We start from the raw sequence: 24,994 nt of genomic DNA, 5'->3' as shown, positions 1-24,994 counted from the left end.
TGGTAAATCTTTATTGCACTCCTTCCATAGCCAGAACATCCTTCCTGAGATAAGAAGATCACTCCACCCCAGATATGGTCTCACCAGGATCTTGTATAATTGCAGCAAGAATCCCTGCTCCTGTACTCGAATTCCCTCGCTATGAAGGCCACCATACCAAATATCTTCTTCACTGCCTGCTGCTCCTGCATGCTTCCCTTCAGCAACTGGTGTATGAGGACGCCCAGGTCTCTTTGTACTTTGTCCTTTCCCAGACTATTGCCATCCCAATAATAATCATAACCTCACATTTATCTACATTATCCTTCATTTGTCATGCATTTGACCACTCACTCAAATCACACTGAAGCATCTCTGCATTCTCATCACAGCACACCCACCCACCCACCACACACTCCCTACTTTGTGACATCTGCAAACTTGGAGATACAACATTTAATTCCCTCATCTAAATCATTATTATATATTGTGAATAACTGGGGTTCAAGCACTGATCTCTATGGTCCCCTCTCGATACTGCCTCTAACTCGGGGGAAAGAACTTATTTACTCCTGAACTTGGTTTCCTGTCTGACAGCCAGTTCTCTATCCATGACAGTAGTCTAGCTCCAATCCCAAGCTCGCACTGTCCAATCCTGTTACTGTATCCCAAATCACAAAAATAGAAATTGCAGTCCAAACTCAGCAGGTTTGGCAATATCTATGAAGAGAAAGCAAAGTTAATGTTTCAAGTCTGGTGACGCCTCATCTGAACTATTTTCCAAGTCCTCTGCTATTTCTGCCCTTTTTTTTGGTAGTGACATTACACGTGCTCCTTTCCAATCAGTAGAAACCATACCAGTGTCCAAAGAGCATTGGAAGATGACCACCAATGCATCTATTACGTTAAGGGCCACTACCTTAAGTACTCTGGGATGTATATTATCAGGTCCTGGGCATTCAATCCCATCAATATAGCTGAAGGGTCAGTGTGGAAGGTGAGTCAGGGGTCAGAGTGACATACAAGTGAGGGGTCAGGGTGGAAGGTGGAGTGAAGCCAAGATGTCAGGTAGTTAATGAGTGCTCAGGGTAGTTTGAGGGGTCAGGTTGGGAGGGTGTTAGATTGTAGATTAAGGTGGTGCTGGAAAAGCACAGCAGTTCAGGCAGCATCTAGGGTGTTAGATTGGGTTGGTGAAGGAGGAGCAGTTTCAGATCTAGTGGATCTGTTGTTCAGGGAGTTGGGGAATATTGGGTGTTTTCAAGTATTTTGGGGGGGGGGGGTGCAGTTCAGGCATGTTCAGTTGTGATTAGGGTCTAAATCTAATGGTTCCCAGGAGTTTGAACATGTTTTTCATTCTCAAACTTTCTCTGGGCATCAATTATGCTTAAGTGAGTCAGGACCTTCGAAAAGCACCCTGGTGGTACCCTGTTAGGACCCAGTGCTTCCACTGCCTTGGCACTAGTTCAATCCCTGCTTAAGGAAGAACTTTGGGTTTGAGAGGAAAGCAGGAACAGCGGATTGGGTTGGATAATCAGCCATGATCATACTGAATGGTGGAGCAGGCTCGAAGGGCTGAATGGCCTACTCCTGCTCCTAGTTTCAATGTTTCATAAAATCATGTACTCTTTCAGAGCGTTCCAAATCTTGGGTAATTACCCAAAAGAAATTTCACTTTCCCAGTCAACTGTTGTGAGATTTCCACATGATCCTGAGATGTAACTGCTTCATAACCAGCTCTCTCTATCCCCAGGCCAAAGTTTCTGTTGGGCTATTTGCCTGCCTTCTCTTTCCAGGGTAAGGGAGCCTTGACCTCCTTATTGTTCCAAAATCAAGCCACTAGTACCAACACAACCACAACAGTGCTCATCTTTCACACAGATCTCCTCCCAAACCCTTTGTTAATAGAAATTTCCAGTCAGGGAATATGTATCATCAGAGTCTTCGAATTTTGTCTTTAATTGTGGGTGCATGCACACTATATTGTCTGCAACTGCTCAAGAAAGCAGCTAGGATCAATTAATTGATGACCAAAACCACATAGAAATATTTATTTTGTTTTTTCTAAATAAAAACATTAAAATAGTAAGTACAAACTAAATGAATATTAATCCATGTTTCTGACATCACAAATTAGAATTGAGGAAAGTGAAGAAGATTTCATTTCTCAGGTTTATCTTCTTTGCTGCAGGAAGGTGGAGAAATGTACTTCAGTGACATGTATGCGAGTGAGCCTGTGGATGAAAAACTGAAGGAGGATTCAGTGCTTTGGGGTAACTGTTTTCAACTTCTCACAAGAGCATGTTGCATTTTACAGGCTGGGGAAACAAAATTCTGAAAATCTCACTCACAAAGGCGGAAAGTTTTTCTCTCTCAGTCCTTTTGATGTTTGCAATGGTGAGATGCTTTCCTCTGTATGGTGACAGTCATTCTTCAGTTGAAAGGTTGATCTAGCGAACTCTTTTAAACTTTCTGTGCCTTTCTAGCTTTTTCCTCTCAAGTTTAAAGAGAAAGAGAGAGTGGTTCTGTTTATCTGGACACAAGGCAAGTGGATGTTTTCCCCTCTCTGCCGTTCTTAGATTCTACACATTCTTAACACTCTGCAGCTCAATTGATCTGTTGCCAGGCATGACTCCCTTCACCCAAAGGATTCTTGGCACCATGCCATCTGAAATTCTCACCTTTTTATTTGTGAAAGACATCATTGTACTGTGCAGCTCAATAATATTCAATAATTTTGAATTTGCAAAACATTCCTGGGATTTCAGTTACAGGAGACCAACTTATATCACAGTTACAGTTCCCCAAAAAATGAAAAAAATATTTGTATATAAGTTATAAACTACTCCCTTGTGGTTTTTTTTAGCCTACTTGTTTCTTATTTCTATTTAAGCTAATTCAATTTCTTAATTATCAGAACTAAGGTGATCTCTCCTTATTGTACTATTGGCATCCTTAATTAACAGAGCTACCTCTCCATTAGTTTTTTAGCTTTGTGTCCTATGGAAAAGTATTGGTTTCATAGAGCCTGCCTATTGAACTCATCCCAAATGTTATGCCTACTATTTAACAGTGTAAGGACATTTTTAATGAGAAGACTTATATTCCTGCAATGCCGCACACAATCTCTCAGGCTCAGAAAGGGGCAATTGCTACTGCAAAATTTGTTCCTGCAGGCACAATGTTGTTGCTAGATGATGAAATTTGAACATGTTAAATTATTTTCTTATTTCACATCTTTTTTCATTCTCTGTTTTATTCTAATCTTTCCTTTCCTCACTGTGTGTGGGTTTAATGTTGGCATCAAGAGTTCCTGCAGGCAGTTAGGTGTAGGTTGAATGGGGGCACAGGAAAGTGATTGACAGTGATGCAAGTAGGGGTTAAGAGAGGGGTGTGAGATGCAAGGGCAGTGGGATGGCTTTCAGATGTCTCTTTCAACTTCCTGATGGTGGGTCATTTGATGGTAACCAAGTGCCAATGAATGAGGGACCCTAGCTGCTGACAAAACCCAGTAATTTTGCCTGCTGGCATTTAGGAAGTATTGCAGTTCTGTACGACTTCCACTAACTCCCTGAGTGATCAGTAGGCCACGAGGCAGGATTACTCTCACCCTTTCCACCCTACACCAAATGTCAGACACTTTTCCCACTGTCTAAAATTGGAGGCACCTGCCTGATTATCCTGGCCCTCTACCCTACTCCACCAGTCGCCACTTAATTACACAGTCTGTTTCAATGTCGAAAACTAATTTGAGTTAAAATTATTCGAGTTCCCTTTCAGTCTGTTCCTCTGGTGTATTATCTCAATCCTTGTCATTCACAGGTTAAAGAGATTAAACAGTCAATGCTACTGTTCAGTAAACTCCCACATGATCAGCTCTCACTTCCACTGACTTATATTGTAGACATTTGTCAAACTGAAGAATTGTTATGAATGGGATGCTGTCATTCTGGAGAATGTGGCCCACATTCCGTGAGGAGCAAGAGGTTGGCTGACTGCTCTCAAGGCTTTTATCTTGTTGACAGGGGAGGGGCTGGCAGGCGCTCTCTACTGGAAGGAGCTGATCAGTCTGGTGAAGGAGCTTGGATTCAGCACACCATATCTTGTCGCTGCAAATCACATTGAAATCCATAAAGCTGATCTCCTCCAAAAGACTGGTACGTGGCTTCATTATGGAGAAAGTGAGGACTGCAGATGCTGGAGATTAGAGTCAAGAGTGTGGTGCTGGAAAAATGCAGCCAGTTGGACAGTATCTGAGGAGCAGAAGAATCGATGTTTCAGGCATTCCTGATGAAGGACTCATGCTTGAAACGTCGATTCTCCTAGTCCTTGGATGCTGCCTGACTTGCTGTGCTTTTCTCACTCTTGTGGCTTCATTGTGCTTACTATATTATTGACCTTTAAAGAATTAACTGCCAATAGTCCATGTAACACAATGAATCCCCTATTACTCTGTTACACTATCAGTCCTTCAGTATGCTCTGTAATACTGTCATTACAGTACCACTCTCTGATACACTGCTGGACATCTACTACTATCTGTAATGCATCAGCCCTCTATTACTCTCTGTAACACTACCAGCCCTGGATTATGCTCTGTAATTCTATCAACCCTCTATTGCTTTCTGTAACATTGCAGGATTTCCATTATGTTCTGTAATACTGTGAATTCATTCTTACTCTCTATAACATTGCTGGACCTTTAATATTCTGTGTAATACTGTTAGGTCTTGATTACAGTTTGTAACATTGCTGGACTTCGACTACTCTCTGTAACATTACCAACTCTCTATTATAGTTTCTGATACTATCAGTCCTTTACTACACTCTGTAACACTACAAAGTCCTATTACAAACTGTAAACCTGTCAGCCCTCTGTAATATTGTTAGTCCTTTGTTACTCACTGTAAGACAGTCAGACCTCTAATACTCTTTGTATTGTTCAGTACTCTATCATTTTTTGTAACACCATCAGCTCTGTATTCCTCTCTTACTCATTGCCAATCTGCTATTTCTCTCTGTGGAGTCATAGAGTGTTATATCATGGAAACAGGCCCTTTGGCCCAACCTGTCCATGCCACACAGTTTTCACAAATAACCTAGTCCCATTTGCCTGCATTTAGTCTATATCCCTTGATTCCTATCCCATCCATTACCCATCTACATGTTTCTTAAATGACAATATTGTACTTGCCTTTGACAGCCCATTCCAGACATTTGGTACCCATGGTATGAAATAATTGTAGCTCTGGAGTCTTATACAACTTTTACAATTTTTAAGAAGATTTGCAGCTCAGGTTGATATTCTGGATGTAAGTTTGCTCATTTAGCTGGAGGGTTTGTTTTCAAACGTTTTGTCACTGTGCTCAGTAACATCATCAGTGAACCTCTGGTGAAGCACTAGTGGTATGTCCCACTTTCTATTTATATGTCTTGCATTTTTAATGGGTGTGATATCACCTCCAGTTATTTTCCTCAGAGGATGATAGGTGGGGTCCAGATCGATGTGTTTATTGATGGAGTTCTGGTTAGAATGCCACTAGGATACATGAATGCCAACTAGCCACCAAAAGGCGTGATTCACTATCACTTGCATCCTTACATACAGATGAAGAAGGACACTAGTTTGACTGGGACAACACATCCATCAAAGGACAAGCTAAACAGAGACACACATGAGAATTCCTAGAAGCCTGGCGTTCTAATTGGAATTCTATCAATAAACACACCAATTTGAACCACATCTACCATCCTCTGAGAACAAGATCTGGAAATGATATCACCCACCCTAAGAAACCAAGACACATAAAGAGAAAGCAGGACATAACACCAGCGCTTCATTAGAGGCTCACTGATGATGTTACCTAGTATGGTGATGAAACGTCTGAAAACAAACCTTCCAGCTCAGTGAGCCAATGTGCAACTAGAACCTTTTGCATGTCTCCCTTCTCACCTTAAACCTGTGCTCTCTAGTTTTAGACAGCCCTACCGCAGGGAAAATCTGTTGGCCATCTATCTTATCTATGCCTCTGATGATTTTGTAGACCTCTGGAAGGTCACCCCTCAATCTACTATGCTCAAGGGGAAAAAGCCCCAGCCTATCCAGCCTTCCCTTATAAATCAAACCTTCCAGTCCAAGTAGCATCCTAGTAAATCTTTTCTGCACTCTTGCTAGTTTAATAATATCCTTTCTAGAGTACGGTAACCAGAACTGCCAGCCGTACTCCAAATGTGGCCTTACCAACATCTCATACAGCTGCAACAAGGCATCGCAACTCCTGTATTCAATGATGAATTGAAGCTTGCTTCTTCACCACCCTGCCTAACTGTGACTCCATTTTCAAGGTGTCACTCCATTATAATATTGTCACTTTTCCCTTACTTTCTGCTTCTCACTGCCTGCCTTCTATTACTGTCTATAACAATATCAATTCACTTTTATTCTCTGTTACTCGATGCCAGCCTTCTATTACTTTCTGGCAATATCACATGTTACATCCTCTTGCGCATTGACCCTGTCTGGTAATTTTTCTTTTCAGGAGATGTGAAATATGCATCTGGAACATATCGATTTTTCAAGCTCCCTTCTGATGGAAGTGACAAGGGAGCTTGGGCCACGTATAAAGGGACAGTTACTGACCATGAGGAGAAGCTGATATTTGACTCTGTTCACACTTTTGAAGTAAGCAAGCTTAAACAGAGTGATGATCTCATATGCTGGACAGGTGGTTTTCACCCTCCCTGCTCATATACTCTGGAAATACATCGAAGTCCATAGCATACATTGAAATGGATTGTTTAATTAAGGTGTGGGCGAGAGATTAATTTTCCTTATTCATATCAATAAGATCAGAAAGTTATTTGAGTTCCACCTCTTCCATCCTCTTTCCAACCAATATTCTCCAAAGATCTCAAGGTGTGGGTTGGTGGGAATGGGGTTAAGTCCAAATGGAAAGGGATTTCTGGTTCCTGGTGGAGGAAAGGGATATCTGGTTCTGGGAGTGGGTGAGGGGCTGGGGAGAATGTTCAGTGTCTGAAGGAAGTAAAGAGTTTAGAGGAGGAGTAATTGAGTCTGTGTATGGTATTTGAGAGATTAGTTTGATAGTTAGGCAGGATTAGCCCAAGTTTTTAATCGTCCTATATGTCCGGCGTAACTATTTGTTTGACAGCAGCAGAGTTCTCGAAAATCTCAGATTTAAAAAGGTACTTTTGGAAGGTTCCAAGCATAGGGAAATTGCTGGGAAAAGTCTTATATTTCCCAAACAATTCCCTCAGAACCTACTAAGTTAGGCATTCTCCATTGTCCCAATGCACAATTCCCATCCATGCTGTGGGAACATTGGGATGGCAATTAGAAAATCTGGGCCACTAAATGCTGTGGATAGGAGGAACCTAGATCATTATGAAAGTGAATGTTGCAGATGCAGGCATGGGTTTGACAAATTAATCATCTGTCTTTCAAATTTACTTGTAGCTGCTTAGTTTTAATTGTCTCTTTCATTTGGTTTCTTACAGAAGGATAAAGCAGTGGCAGTGGATGGGGAGCTGGCCTTGGTACTGAAGACCTCACGTTTCGCCTCTCACTTCATTGTTCAACCCAATGACTGTGAGGTACCAATAAAAGATGGACCTCAGCAGGTAAGAACATACCTTCAGACCTGAACTCTGGTATTCATTTTTAAAAACTCATAGTTCCAAAAGTAACCTCGAAGGTTGAGTCATGTAGAACTGAAATTTGGTCTTAGTGCATGCTAATTTGGCAACATTTTTGCCTGTTACACTTCTCACATGCCATGTCTCAAATCATTGATGAACCAGTCCTGAAATGTTAATGTATGGACAGAGTATACTTGAATGAATCAGTGCCACCTGCTTCCACCATCTCCCTGATAACTTGATCCATAGACTGAGGAAACACCTCTTGTTCAATTAAATCTGATCTGGGAGTAAAATGGGAACATAGTAGTGAAAGATATCAGCAGGGCAGCCAGACACCTTACCACCATGGTGGCTCATTCTTAGGAGTGGAAATCTCAGCTACATGGCCTGGTCAATGGATGTGGGCTGCCATTTAACCCAAATAAGTAGACAATTACAGGCCATCTCTCATTACTGCTGTCCTTTCTCTGAGATTCAGAGAGTCCATCTCAATCTCGCCGACTCCCAGTGCCCTTTTAGTACAGTGCGACTGCTGGAGGCTGCCTTTCACTCTGCTGTGGTAAATGAAATAGAGGTGCCCACTTCTTCAGCAGCAGGGACCTCTACTGCTTGCATTGTCAAGGCCGTTGAGCAGCCCACACTTCCAAAAGAACAGCAGTTCAGAGAAGCAGGTGAGCATCACCAATTAAACAGTAATCTTGGTAGTGGGTACCTAATTATCTACCTCCAGCAAAATGTCAACAAGGAAGTTTTTTTTAGTATGGCAAAGAAGAAAGCATTTGACAAGGTGTCACATTAAAGATTATTATACAAACTAAGAACTTATGGTATTGCTGGTAATGGTCTTGCACAGATAAGCATTTGGCAGGTAGGCAGTAAACAGACAGTACGCATAAATAGATCTTTGTCAGGTTGGTCAGATGTGACAAGTGGTGGAGGAGGGGGGGCAGGGTACAGGGATGTGTGTTGGGCATTCAAAGTTTTACAACTTCTAGCAATGATTTAAGTGAGGAGATCTAAGGCATGGTGGCTAAATTTTCAGATATCTCAAAGATTTGTTGGGAAGTGTGTTGTGAAAATGTTATAACAAGGATGCAGACTGACATAGATAGGTGAAGTGATTGGACATGTACCTAACAAATCGAGTACAATGTGGAAAAATGTGAAATGAACTATTTTGGTAGAAAGAAAAAAAATGAGGCAGAGCATCATTTGAACAATGAGTCTTCTGAAGGATTTGGTGCTCTAGCTCATGAGTCCCAAATAGTTAATGTGCAGGAGAGCAAGTGATTAAGGAAATTAATGGAATGCTTTCCCTTATTATGAGAGGAACTGAAGGTTAAGTAGATACAGTGCTTCAGTTATACAGGAACTGGTGAGACCACATCTTGAATACTGTGTGCAGTTTTGGTCTCCTTATCTATGGAAGAATGTAAATGCATTGGAGGCAGTTCAGAGGATGATTTAGATGAGAATATAGAGGGTACAGTTAGTAAGTTTGTGGATGACTTCAGAATTGGTGGTAAAGTGGACAGTAAAGAAGGTTATCTAAGATTACCAAGGGATCTTGACCAATTGGGTCAATGGGCTGAGGAGTGGCAGATGGAGTTTAATTTGGATAAATGTGACACATTGCATTTTGGCAAAGCAAGCAAGGGCAGAACTTTTACAATTAAAACTAGGGCCTTAGGTAATGTTGTAGAACAGAGAGACCTAGGGGTTCATTTATATAATTGTTTGAAATTTGCATTATATGTAGACAGGATAATTAAGCAGACATTTAACATGCTTGACTTTATTGCTCAAAACTTTGAGTATTTGAGTTGGGAAATCATGTTGAGGTTGTATAGGATATTGGTGAGGTCTCTTCTGGAGTACTGCCAAAGAAAATATATTATTAAATTGGAGAGGGTTCAGAAAAGATTTATCAGAATGTTACCAGGAATAGAAGGTTTGAGTTGTAAGGAGAGGCTGCATAGTTTGGTATTTTTTTCACTGGAACGTGGAAGGTTGAGAAGAGACCATATAGAGGTTTTTAAAATCATGAGGGGTATAGACAAGGTGAATGTCAAGTGTCTTTCACCTAGGGTGAGGCATTTCAAGACTTGGGGGGATACTTTTAAGGTGAGAGGAGAAAGTTTCAAAAAAGACAAGAGGGGCAACTTTTTTGTACAGAGAGTGGTTCACATGTGGAATGAGGAAGTAATGGATGCAAGTACACTTCCATTGTTTAAAAGACATATGAAAAGTACATGAATAGGTAAGGTTTGGAGGGATATGGGCCAAGCACAGGTAGGTGGGACTAGTTTAGTTTGGGATTATGGTCAGCATGGATTGGTTGGATTGAAGGGACTGTTTCCATGCTGTGTGACTCTATGATACCTGAAGTGATCATTTATGATGGAAAGAGTGAGCAGGCTGGGCTTGTTTCCCAGTTTTGAAGAGTTGATGTTTGGAAGAGTGACAGGTGTTTTGATTCAAGTTTATAAACTCCCAAACAATCTTTACAAAGTAGACATGGATAAGATATTTTCCATTTTTGAGTGAGTCCAGATTTAGGTGACATTATTTGAAAACCAAGAGATGAAGGTTTTTTTTCCTGTCAGAGAAATGTATGACTTTGGAACCCTCTGCCTCAGAAGGTGATGAGGATGGAGCCATTGAATATTATTAAACCAGTGGTAAATTTATTCTTTCTCGGAAAGTGTGTCAAAGGTTATTGGGGTTAGATGGGAATGTGGAATTTGCAAGTCAAACAGATCAGCCATAATCGTATTGAATCTTATTGAATGATCAAAAAGTCTACTTCTACTCCTAATGAGTACTTTCTATGCCCCCCTTCTGTGGTTTAAAGCAAAAATGGTCTACAAAATGGTAATAGTGTTTGATCAATTGTATATTCGTCATTTGTTACAGTAAAAGTACTATAATGTCAAATATTGAAGGTTCATTCTTTCTGAAAGTTTTAATTTCCTTTTAAGTATTATGAGTCTGTGGAGATTTAACAGTGTATGAATTTCAAAGAGCTTGTTCTAATTAGATCATTGGATCACATGAGCTTACAAAACCCTTCTCCATTTTAGCTTTCCCAATGAAATGGTTTTCTCCAGTTGTTAAGAAGTTTACCTGTATGTAGCACAGTATTGGCCCTGAAAGTGAATTAGCAGCAGCATCCATGTAGTGAGGCTATGGAAACACTGATGAGAGAAAGTGAGGCTTTACACCCAGGGACTGGGAGTGAAACATATTTTTGGAATCGCGTATCAGATCCTCAAAGTTGCAGTTAAAACATTGATCTGGAATTTCTCAATCTTGCTGATAGATGACAAAACATGGGAGGGTGTTTCATCCACTAGCCATTGATATCTTTCTCAGAACAGAACTCATAATTACCAGAGTTTTTCTTTTTACATAGTCTCTAATGTACTCATTGCCTCCTTCACTGTCTCTCCAGTATTGCCACCTGAATCCCTTCCTGTTGGCTGATAAACTGGGATCATCAATTCAGAAATGCTCCAAGAATCAAAAAGATAATCCTTGTGAACATCAAACTGAAGTGACAAGAAAATGTGGAGAAACAAAAGAGCTAACTACATGTGCAAAATCTTAATGAAGACATCTCATTGCTGCAGGTTCAACAAGCTTGAATTTTAAAAAGCCATAGAAGAAAACAAAGTTGTAGTATTGTCTCCTGTTTTGAGACTTTACCTTTCTGACCTTCATTTGTTTGTCATGAGAAGAGGGAAGACAGGTGACTTTATTTGTTCCCACATTGTCCTGATAGTGGTAAAAGTGGACTATCAATTTTTGACTTCTGTCATGACTTTTAATATCTTGGACACCTCATTTTAAAATACTTAAAAGACTTAAATATATGTTTTTTTTAAAATTAAAAAGAAACACTGACTTATGATGGCCACAATAATTATCAGATCACTGGTTGAGCCAAATCATGAAATCATCAATCAACAAGACCCAGTCTGAACTGAAACTAATAAGATTGATTGCTCAGATCTATATCCTGTTTGATTTACCTCATTCTGGAAGTTTCACAAGTTAGGATGAAAGCCACTTGAGGATTATTCAGATTGAACACAGCAATGAAGGAATACATAAGGGAATCACATTTAAGATAGGTATCATTAATCAGGGACTAAGAGAGGGTAAACTGATTCATAACACCAGAACAGGAAGGCTTGCTTTGCCTTTCTCCCTGCTTCACTTAGTCTCTCTTGAAAGACAATGCCCAGTGTTAAAAGCAAATTGGAGAAAATACATTCACCCAGGACAGAAAGATATCCACAAATTTTGCTGCAGTTGAGAATATGAAACATCAACTAAATAAAAGGGTTACACAAGAAACATAACTCCTTAAGGACATTTCAAACTGTATACACTTGAACTTCCTTCTTCATACTAGACACTCTCCCTTTTAAAATGTTATACCTAAGCTTGTGTTTGTGCTTGCTGTCTCATGTAACTTTTCTTCTCAGGGTCAGTAATTAATAAAATACTTCTTTCCTTCACTGAAGGAAACCTATAGATTGGCTCCTTACTTTTGATGAGTATTACATTTTAATTGATAGAGTTGTGTGTTGAAAAGAATTACGTAACTCTTTTGCAGCCATCCATCCATCCTTGCCTGGTCATAACAACATCATAAACACTTGGAGCTGTGGATGATGGGAATCTAAAACAAAAGCAGACAGTCCTGGAGAAACACAATACCTTTCTTCTAACGATGGAGTGTGGAGAAGTGATTAGAGTATACAGATGCAGACCACCAAGACAGAGAGAGAGAGAGAGAGAGAGAGACAGACAGACAGACGGAGAAAGAGAGGAACAGAGAAAAGGATAGGCAAACAAAGAATCGAGTAAAGAGTAAAGGTTAGGTGAATTTGCCATGCTAAATTGCCCATAGTGTTCAGGGATGTGTAGATTAGGTGCATTAGTCAGAGGTAAATGTAGAGTTGTTGGGGAATGGGGAGGTAAACGTTGGGGAATGGGGCTGGGTGGGTTACTCTTCGGAGGGTCAGTGTGGACTTGCTGCACCGAAGGGCCTGTTTCCACACTGTAGGGATTCTATGAAAGTGGTCAGCTTATCCCGAGAAATAGAAACAGAGCTTTTGAAAAAAGAAATGGAGGAGTCAGAGATGGACTGAGTGAAGGTGAAGGCAAAAGTGTGGTCATAACAATATTTGTATTGTTCTTGCTGGGGTGAAGTTACCCTGGACCTCCTGAAGTGCATCATATGTTTATAAAAGCTAAAAATCTATCAGTAAAACATTATGCAAAGTAACCATATCAATCAAATACATCCTTTAATTCAGGTTTTATTTTATTCATGCATGAGATGTGCATGTCTTAGACTGGGCCAGCATTTATTTTCCATCATTATTTTAGAAAGTACTGAGGAGCTGCCTACTGAATCACTGAAAACCATGTGCTGTAGGTAGATCCAAAATGTTATTAGGAAGGGAGTTCTTGGATTTTGACCCACTGGTTCCAGAGATATATTTCCATGCCAGGGTGAACCCTAACGTCCCCAACTGCAACCAGTACCAACCCCAACTCCTTCCAATCCAAAGACCTTCCCTCTCTCTCTCCAGCCAATCCCCATTCCTCACCCCTCCTCTTCCCCAATAGCTACATCTCCCAAGGTACATGACCCTTGGCAGCCTCTCCAAATACATCCCTTCCCCATCCCCTTTCTCTTCACCCATTTCTCCTCCATAACCCCACCTACTTTCTCCTCCTCTAGCGCTCCCACCATCTCTCCTCCCCAGCCTTTCCTCCCTCACTCTTCCACAGCCCCTCCTCTTCTCTCCAACCCAATCCCACCCACGCTCTCCACTCTCAGCCCCTGCCTCTTCTCCACCCCAGCCCCTACACTCCCTCCTCCTTCCTCTCACACTCTCTCCAACCCCTGGCCCTCACCTTGCGCACCTCCAACCTCTCCCTCTGCCTCACATCCAACCCCACACCATGTGCAACTCCACCCCCACCCAAGTCTTCACCTCCCTGCCTTCACACCCAGCCCCATCATCCAGCCCCAACCCTTCCTCCACCCCAAGTCACACCTTCTCACCACATTGAGCCCCTACCCTAAACCACTCAGCCCCACACCTCTTCAGCCCTGGACTTCTATCAGCTCCACGCCCAGCCCTCACTCACTCCCAGCCTTTACCCATCTCCTGGCCCTACCCCCTCATAGCCCCACCTCCCAGGACTCTCCCCTTCTCCTAGCCCCAAACCTTCTCATCCACCCAACTCCCACCCCTCTCCTCCTCAGACCCATCCCTCTGCACCTCAGCCACACCCACTCTCCTCCTCAGCCCCTCCCCCTTCCTACCCCATCCCCTCCCCTTTCCAGATCCAATCCCTTACTCAACCCCTCCCACTCCCCTCTTCCTCCCCTCCTCTCTTTTCCCCTTCCTCCAGCCCCAGCCACTCCCCATCCCCCTATTCCCATGCCCTCTCCTCCCCAACCTCTTTTCTTTCCATTCCAGCCCCTTTCCACTCTCCCCTCCTCCTCCTCCTCCTCCCCTCACCCCTCCAGCCCTTCCACCAGCCCCTCCCCTTTCCACCAAGCCCCTCTCCAGTCCCACCCCTCTCCACCACGCCCCCTTCCAGACCCACCCTCTCCACCACGCCCCCTTCCAGACCCACCCTCTCCACCAAGCCCCTCTCCAGTCCCACCCCTCTCCACCAAGCCCCTCTCCAGTCCCACCCCTCTCCACCACGCCCCCTTCCAGACCCACCCTCTCCACCACGCCCCCTTCCAGACCCACCCTCTCCACCACGCCCCCTTCCAGACTCACCCTCTCCACCACGCCCCCGTCCAGACCCACCCTCTCCACCAAGCCCCTCTCCAGCCCCTCCCCTTTCCACCAAGCCCCTCTCCAGCCCCACCCATCTCCACCACGCCCCCTTCCAGACCCACCCCTCTTCACCAAGCCCCTCTCTAGACCACTCATTCCCCTTTCCCCCTACAGACCCACCCATTTCTCCTTTCCCCTCTACAGACCCACCCATCTCCACCAATTCCCCCTACAGACGACCACTCTCTACCAAGCCCCCCCGACAGACCCATGCCCTTCCAAAAAGCCCCTTACTGACCCAGACCCACCCATCTCCAACTCCAGGTCCCTCTTCATCCCCACCTCCAGTTCCTCCCCTCTTCTCCCCAGCCCCGTCCTTCCCCTTGCCCTCATCCTCCAACCCCACTCTCTCTCAAACCCAGCCCCACTCCAACTACACACTAGCCCCTCCCCCACATCTCCAGCCCACACCCCTTATCCCCAACCCCACCCCCTCATCTCCTATGCCTCTATCCACTCCAGATTCTCCTCTCGTTTCCTCCTGCCCTCTCCCAGCAGCTCCAAATTCTGCACCTTTTCCCTGCCTGCCCTCCCCCACAACCCCATAGCCAGCCCCAGTCTCTGCCTCTCCCCCTCACCACTTCCAGCCCATCCCCTCTCCTCCTCAAACCCTCCCTCTCCCAACCCTGCCACTACCCCCTCATCTCTGTCGCCTCCCCCTTACCACCTCCTTCCCCTCACCCTCCCCACCTAAGCCTCACCACCTCCACTCCCACTACCCCAGACCCTCCTCCCTGCCTTCCCCCACTCACACTATCTCTAACCTTTCCCTACCCCAACCCCTCCACCTGTCTCCCCAGCCTCCACCTAAGTCCCACCTCCTCATCAGCCTAGCCCCACCCTACGCTCAAAAAGCCCCACCTCCACCTCTACCCAGTCCCACCCCCTTCCCGCCCAAGCCCCACCTCCTCTCACCTCGCCCCCACCTTCTCAGTCCCGGCCCCGCGCCTTGCCCCGGCGCAAGCCCCGCCCCTTTCGCAACCCCAATCCCGTCCCCTCTCCCGGCTCCAAACCACGCCCCCCTCTCCCTGCTCCAAACCCCGCCCCCTCCCTCAGCTCCAAACCCCGCCCCCTCTCCCAGCTCCAAACCCCGCCCCCTCACCCTGCTCCAAAACACGCCCCCTCCCTCAGCTCCAAACCCCGCCCCCTCTCCCAGCTCCAAACCCCGCCCCCTCTCCCAGCTCCAAACCCCGCCCCCTCACCCTGCTCCAAAACACGCCCCCTCCCTCAGCTCCAAACCCCGCCCCCTCTCCCAGCTCCAAACCCCGCCCCCTCCCTCAGCTCCAAACCCCGCCCCCTCTCCCTGCTCCAAAACACGCCCCCCTCCCTCAGCTCCAAATCCCGCCCCCTCTCCCAGCTCCAAACCCCGCCCCTCATCCATCCAGAGCCCCGCCCCCTCACACAGCCCAAACCCTGCCCCCTCACCCAGCCAAAGCCCGCCCTAACCCAGATCAAGCCCCGCCCCCTAACCCGGCCCAAGCCCCGCCCCCTAACCCGGCCCAAGCCCCGCCCCCTAACCCAGCCCAAGCCCCGCCCCTTGTCCCAGCCCCAGCCCCGCCCCCTCTGCAGCTTCTCTCTGTTTCTGGATCGGCCATGACGGTGGAACAAAATGTCCTGCAGCAGCACTCACAGAAGGTAAACAAACAGGACAGGAGAGGTCTCCCGCCCCACCTTACCGTCTCCCGCATCCCCGACCCCACCCCTCATTGCCCCATATGAACCCGCCCTCCTTTACCCCCAGAGGGTCCGCCCCGCTGCCGCTCGCTCACCGCCTCAGGACCCTGTCGGCCCCGCTGCTGCTGTTACGCGAGGCGCAGGCTTCAGGGGGCCTAGTGTAGCAGCAACATCAGTAATAACAATAATAATAATACTCGTGTAACGCTCAGGGTGTTACTGGAGCTGGCATCAGCCCAGAGGCTCCTCCACCCAGGGCAGGGAGGCTTTGACTTTTTCAATCTGGCCGAGAATAAAATTTGTACCTTGTTTATTTTGGTCTGGAAGGTTCTTGGAGGGGGTGAGGGCGGCAAGTTCTGGTCACTTTGGGCATTGTGTTAGAGCTTCAAGTGCATTTTCCCTCCCTTCAGGCACAGCCCAGAATTAGACCCAGCCCACATGAAGGGACAATTCTAAAGCCATTGTTATTTATATATTCTGTACACCTATCTGTCACTATCTCCAAATCTGTGTTCTTCCCTCCCTAACAAAATTGTTCTTGTATTTGTTTCTGCCCTCAGCTTCTAAGCTGCATATTTTCCACTCCGACCTCTCCCCACTCTCTTCCTTCAAGACACTCCTTAAAACCACAAGCTATTAGGTTGCCCCTTTCCTCTGTCGAATCCTGTTTTATAGTGCTCTTGTGGAATAACTTGGCACATTAATGACATTGTAGTTGCAACTTGTTACAATTTAGTTCTTGCAAAGGAATGAAATTTTCTGAATTGCATGATGCATTTTCTCTCTCTATTTTTGGTTATGAACTGGTATGCGTGCTACACTGTCTGAGGTACCTTCCCTCCAAATGCGATGTTTAAAAAGTCATTCTTTGAGCTGCTTTTTTTGGGTGGAGGAGGAATAAGCTGACAATGCTATATGAAAGAAGAATAGGGGACTTGACCTGTGACATGGACAATACAGTGTTTTACAGGGGCATGGCTATGATCACAGTGATTTTGGGGTATTGCTATGCACAACATGACTGCCACTTTTCCTAGATTACAGCACTGACTATGTTTCAAAAGTTCCTGATTGGCTGTAATGTGCTTTGGGATAATCAACGGTCAGGAAAGATGCTAAATAAGCTGAAGTCTTTTCCTTCATTGAATGATATATTATTGAGTAATTTTACCAAATTAATTTTGATAAGTGATTATGATGTAAATATTGTCTGTGATTTTGTGTATCTTAGATATATTGTTATAAGATATACTCTTGACATATTTTCTCTATGATGGCCTAGATTTAAAGGTTGACAGATGCAGCTTTTAAGATGCTCTTGTCTGTTGCTTATGATTCCTTATTAGACAAGGTATTGCAAATGCATTTTTTCTCATTTCCTTTCAATGAATGCCATGTTTGAGAACCCATCTGCTTGCATAGTGATCGGATTCATGGATTTCTATTTTAAGATTCATGGATTGCTTTTGCACAGAGCTGTTTTGAGACCTTAATTTATTGAAACTATTCTATTGTCTTCCTTACAGTTTTATCTGCCCATTTTGTACTTTGTTCTCCGTTAGTCCAACCAAGGTTGTTCGTGCTAGCGTCAATATTTTCAAATCCCAACAGACCTTTAGTGTAAAATATTGAAGTACTTGAAACCATCTTGTGACAAGATCGATTGAAAGTCAACCAAAATGCAGCTTTGAGGGAGTTAGCAAGAGATGGAAGCTTAGGGTTGTTCCAGAATTAGAATTGAGATAACATAATGATGGATGTGGCAAGTATGAAGAGAGCCAAAGTTGGAGGACTGTATAGCATTGACTGGGATACAGGAATTTGTAGATGTAGTGTGGTACAAGCGCAGGCTGTAATTTGAACCCAGCGATATTGAATTTGGTTTGAAATCAAGAATTGGTTACTTAAGAGTTGGAGAAATCTGGAATACTCTTTCAAAAGACTTGCTTAAGACTTCTGTTCAATTGGCACTTTCACAGTTGAGATGGATTGATTTTTGCTTTGTCAGGTGAGGCAATCAGAGAATGGGGGTCAAAGACAGCTTTATTGGGCTAAAGGCACAGATCAGCTTTGATCTAATTGATTGGTAGAGCAAACCTGAGGAGCTGTTTGACCTGTGTCTGCTTTTGAGATATATGGAGAGAGATCATCAAATACTGAGCTGGCCTCGTTATCAGATAAGGATAATACCTCTGGCAAAATTGTAATTTATTTTGGATAATGCTCAGGAAATTATTGACAAGTCTTTCAGGAAATTGGTCGAGGGTTGATGGAAGGACAGTGATGGTAGATATTGATTAGGGGCTTAGATCAGCATTGCTGCATAAGTTGGCTCTCTGTGGCCTCTGTTTTATGGAGTTTGAAGTTTGCCTGTAAAGAAGACACTTGAGTTTGAGCACCATCAGGGATTAAAATGGAGTTATGGCATGTTATATAAAAAGTAACATTACATGACAATGTTTAAAAATCAGTTTATTCTAAAGGGGGCCACTGAAAGACTTGACTGTAATTTCTGTATTTCTGTTGACTGTTGGATGTCTCGAAGTGCTTTACAGCTACTGACAAATTTTAGAAGTGTGGTCACCGTCGTCATGTAGGAAATGCAACTGCCAACCTGTGCACAGCAAGCTGTCACAAGCTGCAATGCAATGATAACCAGCTACTGTGTTTGTGATGTTAGTTGAGGGATGAATATTGATCAAGGCACAGAGAGCTGCCATGCACCTGTTCAAAATCTTTTCATGAGATTATCTTTTTGTCTCCATTTGTGGGAGTAAAGAGAGAATAATTGTAACATCTCACGCAAAATATAGCATAGAGATTGAGTGTAACTGGAGTTCTGAAATTGCAATCCTTAGATGCTACCAGATACCCATGCTAGACTGAGTTACCTGTCAATGGCTGTTGCATAGTTCGAGGATAGTATCTAGTGGGGTCATGAGTTTCAGTGCAGGATTTGTTGCTTTTTCTTTCCTTCTCTGTCTTATTTGAACTCAATGCATAATGCAGCTTGTTGACAATTTGCCATTTTGAGCAGTTGGTTGCAACCTCATCTCAATTATTAACGTCGGTGCTGCTGTACTTGAAGAAGTAGTTCAGATTGTCTTTCTGGGAATGCTGGCCATTTCAAAGGTGAGTAAAAAGGATTTGTAAGCTAGAAGCTGAGGTAGTTTGGCACGTCTCCTTAGTTTAGGAAACATCTAAACATCTGTTGATTCTCCTGCCAATTGGCACCAAATGGTGAAGTGACAGACAGGAGAAAGTGAGGACTGCAGATGCTGGAGAGCAGAGCTGAAAATGTGTTGCTGGAAAAGAGCAGCCGGCAGGCAGCATCCAAGGAGCAGGAGAATCGACGTTTCGGGCATGAGCCCTTGGCATTGATTCCTGAAGAAGGGCTCATGCCCGAAATGTCGATTCTCCTGCTCCTTGGATGCTGCCTGACCTGCTGTGCTTTTCCAGCAACACATTTTCAGCAGGTGATAGAGACAGCCTGACCATGTACAATTCTGTGTACTTGCGTTCCTTTAATAATGCAAACTTTGTGATTGTAGTTGATTTATTACTGAGATCCATTTACATTATATTAGGCTATGTGTGTAACATTTATTTGTGAATAGTTGTTTGGCAATACAGAACTTGAATAATTTTACATCTGGCATTGCTGGATAGTCCTGTGTGAGAGAAGTATTACGCTGAGAAGCAATTTAGGTTTATCAGCTGGGCTTGCAGTGCGATGCAGAGGACCCTGTTCTTTGCAGACAGGAAGAACATACACAGCCTCTCTGCCTGTTTCAATTCAACACTGGTTAATTTCTGAGGACAGTGCCTCGACTAATCAGAGTCAACTTGTCAGACTTAACATTTTATATAAAGCCTGGCAGTTAACTGTCAATCAGCTTTAATAGGTATATTCTCCATGGCAACACCTCTGGTTACTAGAGTCCACCTGCCAATCTCTCATGAATGTAAGTGATGATTTTCCCCTTTAGTTGGTGTTCTTCTGAAATAGACTGTCTTTTTTTCCTGGGTGGGAGAGTCCAGAATTAAAGGACATAGGTTTAGGGTGAGAGGGGAAAGATATAAGAGAGACCCAAGGGGCAATATTTTCACGCCGAGGGTGGTACGTGTATGGAATGAGCTGCCAGAGGAAGTGGTGGAGGCTGGTACAATTACAATATTTAAAAGGCATCTGGAGAGGTATATGAATAGGAAGGGTTTGGAGGGATATGGGCCAGGTGCTGGGAGGTGTGACTAGATTGGATTGGGATATCTGGTCGGCACGGATGAGTTTGACCGAAGAGTCTGTTTCCGTGCTGTACATCTCGATGACTCTATGAATGCAAGGCAAAAAGCTCTGACACTGTGCCTTTTCCAGCAATACTTAATTAGGAGGGCATGAGTAAGATACAGAATACATACTGTTTAGGACAAGAACATTATTTTAGAGACAAGATTGGTGCAGAATCCTTTCTTGACCTAGTCCGTTACCTTATGTGTACACACTTTTGCACCAATTAAAGCTGATAGTGCATGTAAGAGAACCGGGCAGTCCAATGAAGAATTTTGTTATTGTCCAGCGGCACTTGCTGATGAGTTACTGGGGAAGCTTTCCCAAGATGTTTGGCGGCCAGACTCAGCTGTGAAGCACACTCACAGTCTGTGCAGGAATATGTTCGACTCTGTACTTGCAGCCCACTTCCCATCCCCAGTACAGAAAGGGACTGCCATGGTCTGTTTTCCCAGACACACACCCCACATTAGGCTGGTGCTCCTAGCTTATTGGACTCCTGCCCTGGCCCTCACCGCTACCCTCCCTATACACCACCCATCCTGCTGCACCATCTGAAGCTGAGAAAACAAACCCGAATCAGAAGCCAGACACAAGTGTAATAGGAGATTGACATTTTTAATAATCCTTTCACAGGGTGTGAGCATTGTAGGCTAAGATAGTATTTATTGCCCACTCCTCATTGCACAAAGTGTAGTTAAGAGTGAAAAACATTGCTGTGGTTCTGGGGTCACATATAGACTAATCTTCATTAGACTCTTAATCCCAGATTTTCATTGAATTGAAATTCCATCACATGCCATGATCCTAGATCCCCATGAGCCTTTGTTAATAGTATACTGATAATAGTGCCTGGCCCTGAAGTCACAGCAGTGGTAGGCGAAAACCGGAAATCTGATTGGAAATGTTTGAAATAGAGCAAAAAAAAAGACATCAAGATGGTGATGACAATCTTGAGTCTTATTGTATGATGAGATCAGAAATGCTGCTTTGATATCAAGAATCCAGCAGTTTGAAACCGAGCTTGATGACTATCCAGTTTTTTTCTTGGACAACCTGCAATAAGCATCTCGAAGCAGTTGAGCTTTACCGCCAGTGATGCTTTCATAGCATTGTCCAAATTGTGTGCAGAGAAAGGTTTGATTAGATTAGATTACTTAGTGTGGAAACGGGCCCTTCAGCCCAACAAGTCCACACTGACCCTCCGAAGAGCAACCCACCCAGACCCATTCCCCTACATTTACCCACAATAGGTAGTGCCCTCTCCCAGTCTACATGCTCAGCACCAAGGCACTAATCACTCAAAACCAGCTCCACTCAAGCATATCATTCGTGTACCCAACACAGGGCTCCAGTATTAACTGCTCAACCCAGGAGGCCACAGGAATACCTCAAAACATTGTGAAGAGGTCAAGTATCCACATCAATTCATGGGAGTCTCTGGGCTTGAGACTGATCAAAGCGGAGAAGATTCATTCAGGAATGCACTGAACACAGATATTGTGGAGAGGGATGTCAAGACGTTGGAGAGAGCACAGAAACTTCCAAGCACCCCAGCTCAACCATTCAGGGGCAAGTGGGTCAGCATATCATGCGTTGGAGTTAAGAACTTTTGAACAACCAGTGAACTGGAGGGGAAACAGTTTATCCTCTATTTTGAAGGATTGCCCAAGAAGAGGAATATTTTAAAGACAAAACACTGTTGGATCTGTTATGGTGTTTGTGGAGCTGATGGCATTAGCTAAAGATGCGTGCAAGAGGCCAGACATGGAAACATCTGCAGCTGAAGTTGTAAAATTCTACGTTTTGTATACAGGCAGTTGTGCTGACCCTTAATTGCTGAGAAATGTCGAGAAAGTCACTTTGTCTAGGAGGTAGACAGTCACTGTTGGACTTGCCTGTGATGTCTACATCCCATCCAAAGAATGAGTATATCAAACAAATCCTAAGTGTTCCTTAGACTGAAATTGGTTCGGAATAAGGAAAAATAATTGCATCTGGTTGTATTCTTAAGTTACAAGAAATTAAAACTTACCTTTGGTCTGTATTTTGATTCAAGTTGTTGAATGGATGTGTTTGTCACTAAGGATCCTGGCTGACAGGAATTGGATTTGCAGGCAATGGCTATTCCCGAATACCTGCAGAGCATGGCTCGCATCTGTTTCCATCTAATGAGCATCAGTGAGCAGTTCAAGGAAAAGGGTGTCACAGTTGGCCCAGATCCTGCTTTCAACTGATGCATTTATATAAATGCTGTTCAAAATGGGACACAGCTAATCGCTCGTCTTATGTCTTTATTGCTTAAGGGTGCACAAACTATCTGAACTGGAAAGTTCCTCTGCTTGGTTCAACTAACTCAGCACGGACTAGGGATGGACTGTGGAATTCCCCTGGTTGCTTAGCACAGTATTGCATCATGTGATTCCTCTCATTGAAGAATAGTCATTAAATTTGAGTTGATGTAACTTTCATGTGGCTGTGAAATCATACATTGTACAAGAAGTTTGAATGCTCACATTGATTAGTTGAACAGCCTTTCGTTTCCAATTGACTCACTGGTCTGCTGAAATGCATGAAACTCCAATGATTAGTTGATAAATGTTAAATCAACAGTTATATTCCAGAGCTTCTACAAAGCACTGACTATTTTCAACCAAATGTCACAGGTCATTCAGAAACTGAAACAGACCCTTCAATCCAACTTGGCCACCTGACCAGATAAACCAAATTAATCAAGTTCCATATGCCAGCATTTAGCCCATATCCTTCTAAACTCTTCCCATTCATATACCCATCCAGATGCCTTTGAAATGTTGCTATTATACCAGCCTCCATCACTTTCTCTGGCAACTCATTCCATACACACACCACCCTCTATGTGAAAAAGTTGTCTCTTTGGTCTCTTTTAAATCTTTCCCCTCTCATAGAGTCATAGAGATGTACAGCATGGAAACAGATGCTTCGGTCCATGCCGACCAGATATCCCAACCCAATCTAATCCCACCTGCCAGCACCCAGTCCATATCCCTCCAAACTCTTCCTATTCATATACACATCCAAATTCCTCTTAAATGTTGCAATTGTACCAGCCTCCACCACATCCTCTGGCAGCTCATTCCATACACGTACCACCCTCTGCGTGGAAAAGTTGCCCCTTAGGAATCTTTTATATCTTTCCCCTCTCACCCTAAACCTATGCCCTCTAATTCTGGACTCCCCAACCCCAGGGAAAAGACTTTGCCTATCTATCCTACCCGTGCCCCTCATAATTTTGTAAACCACTATAAGGTCACCCCTCAGCCTCCGATGCTCCAGGGAAAACAGCCCCAGCCTGTTCAGCCTCTCCCTGTAGCTCAAATCCTCCAACCCTGGCAACATCCTTGTAAATCTTTTCTGAACCCTTTCAAGTTTCACAACATCTTTCCGACAGGAAGGGAGACCAGACTTGCACGCAATATTCCAACAGTGGCCTAACCACTGTCCTGTACAGCTGCAACATGACCTCCCAACTCCGGTATTCAATACTTTGACCAATAAAGGAAAGCATACCAAATGTCGTCTTCACTATCCTATGTACCTGCGATTCCACTTTCAAGGAGCTATGACCCTGCACTCCGAGGTCTCTTTGTTCAGCAACACTCCCTAGGACCTTAACATTAAGTGTGTAAGTCCTGCTAAGATTTGCTTTCCCAAAATGCAGCACCTCGTATTTATCTGAATTAAACTCCATCTGCCACTTCTCAGCCCATTGGCCCATCTGGTCCAGATCCTGTTGTAATCTGAGGTAACCTTCTTTGCTGTCCACTACACCTCCAATTTTGGTGTCACCTGCAAACTTACTAACTGTACCCCTTATGCTCGCATCCAAATCATTTATGTAAATGACAAAAAGTAGAGGGGACCCAGCACCAATCCTTGTGGCACTCCATTGGTCATAGACCTCCAGTCTGAAAAATAACCCTCCACCACCACCTTCTGTCTTCTACCTTTAAGCCAGTTCTGTATCCAAATGGCTAGTTCTCCCTGTATTCCAGGAGATCTAACCTTGCTAATCAGCCTCCCATGGGGAACCTTGTCGAATGCCTGACTGAAGTCCATATAGATCACATCTACTGCTCTGCCCTCATCAATCTTCTTTGTTACTTTGTCACAAAAACTCTCGCCTATGCCGTGTAGTTTTGAACACCTCCAATGTGGGGAAAAGATCTTGACTGTTCACCCTATCCATGCCCCTCATGATTTTATAAACCTCTCAGGTTCATAACCCCTCAGTCTCTGATGTTCCAGGGATAATAGCCCTAGCTTATTTAGCGTCTCCCTACAGCTGAAACCCCAAATCTTTTAATATCCTTGTCAACCTTTTCTGAACCCTTCCAAGTTTTTCTACAGCGGGGAAACCAGAATTGCAGACAATATTCCAAAAGTGGACTAACTAATGCCCTATACAGCCACAACATGACCTCCCAACTCCTATACTCAGTGCACTGACCAACAAAGACAAGCATACCAAACATCA

At 44.0% G+C, this 24,994-nt stretch overlaps 2 protein-coding genes across 3 annotated transcripts in view; both read left to right on the top strand.

Moving 5' to 3' along the window:
• zgc:153372 (uncharacterized protein LOC767695 homolog) overlaps positions 1 to 12,123 on the top strand; it is a 42,853-nt gene extending 30,730 nt beyond the window's left edge. Inside the window, exons 6-10 of the mRNA XM_060833233.1 lie at positions 2,168 to 2,249; positions 4,002 to 4,133; positions 6,516 to 6,658; positions 7,492 to 7,614; positions 11,090 to 12,123. Coding sequence (XP_060689216.1) covers positions 2,168 to 2,249; positions 4,002 to 4,133; positions 6,516 to 6,658; positions 7,492 to 7,614; positions 11,090 to 11,245 — 636 coding nt within the window. The 3' untranslated portion in view covers positions 11,246 to 12,123. The remainder of the gene's footprint in view (positions 1 to 2,167; positions 2,250 to 4,001; positions 4,134 to 6,515; positions 6,659 to 7,491; positions 7,615 to 11,089) is intronic.
• A 3,975-nt stretch (positions 12,124 to 16,098) lies between these two features.
• Positions 16,099 to 24,994, top strand: part of usp25 (ubiquitin specific peptidase 25) — a 201,810-nt gene continuing 192,914 nt past the window's right edge. For both annotated transcript variants that reach the window (XM_060833849.1, XM_060833848.1), the window contains exon 1: positions 16,099 to 16,151. In XM_060833849.1, the coding sequence (XP_060689832.1) occupies positions 16,110 to 16,151 (42 nt within the window). In that variant the 5' untranslated portion in view covers positions 16,099 to 16,109. The remainder of the gene's footprint in view (positions 16,152 to 24,994) is intronic.

The sequence above is a fragment of the Hemiscyllium ocellatum genome, chromosome 12, assembly GCF_020745735.1.
Source record: "Hemiscyllium ocellatum isolate sHemOce1 chromosome 12, sHemOce1.pat.X.cur, whole genome shotgun sequence".
Taxonomy (NCBI): Eukaryota; Metazoa; Chordata; class Chondrichthyes; order Orectolobiformes; family Hemiscylliidae; genus Hemiscyllium; species Hemiscyllium ocellatum.
The sequence above is the reverse complement of the archived record's forward strand: the minus strand, read 5'-3'. Positions and strand labels throughout refer to the sequence as shown.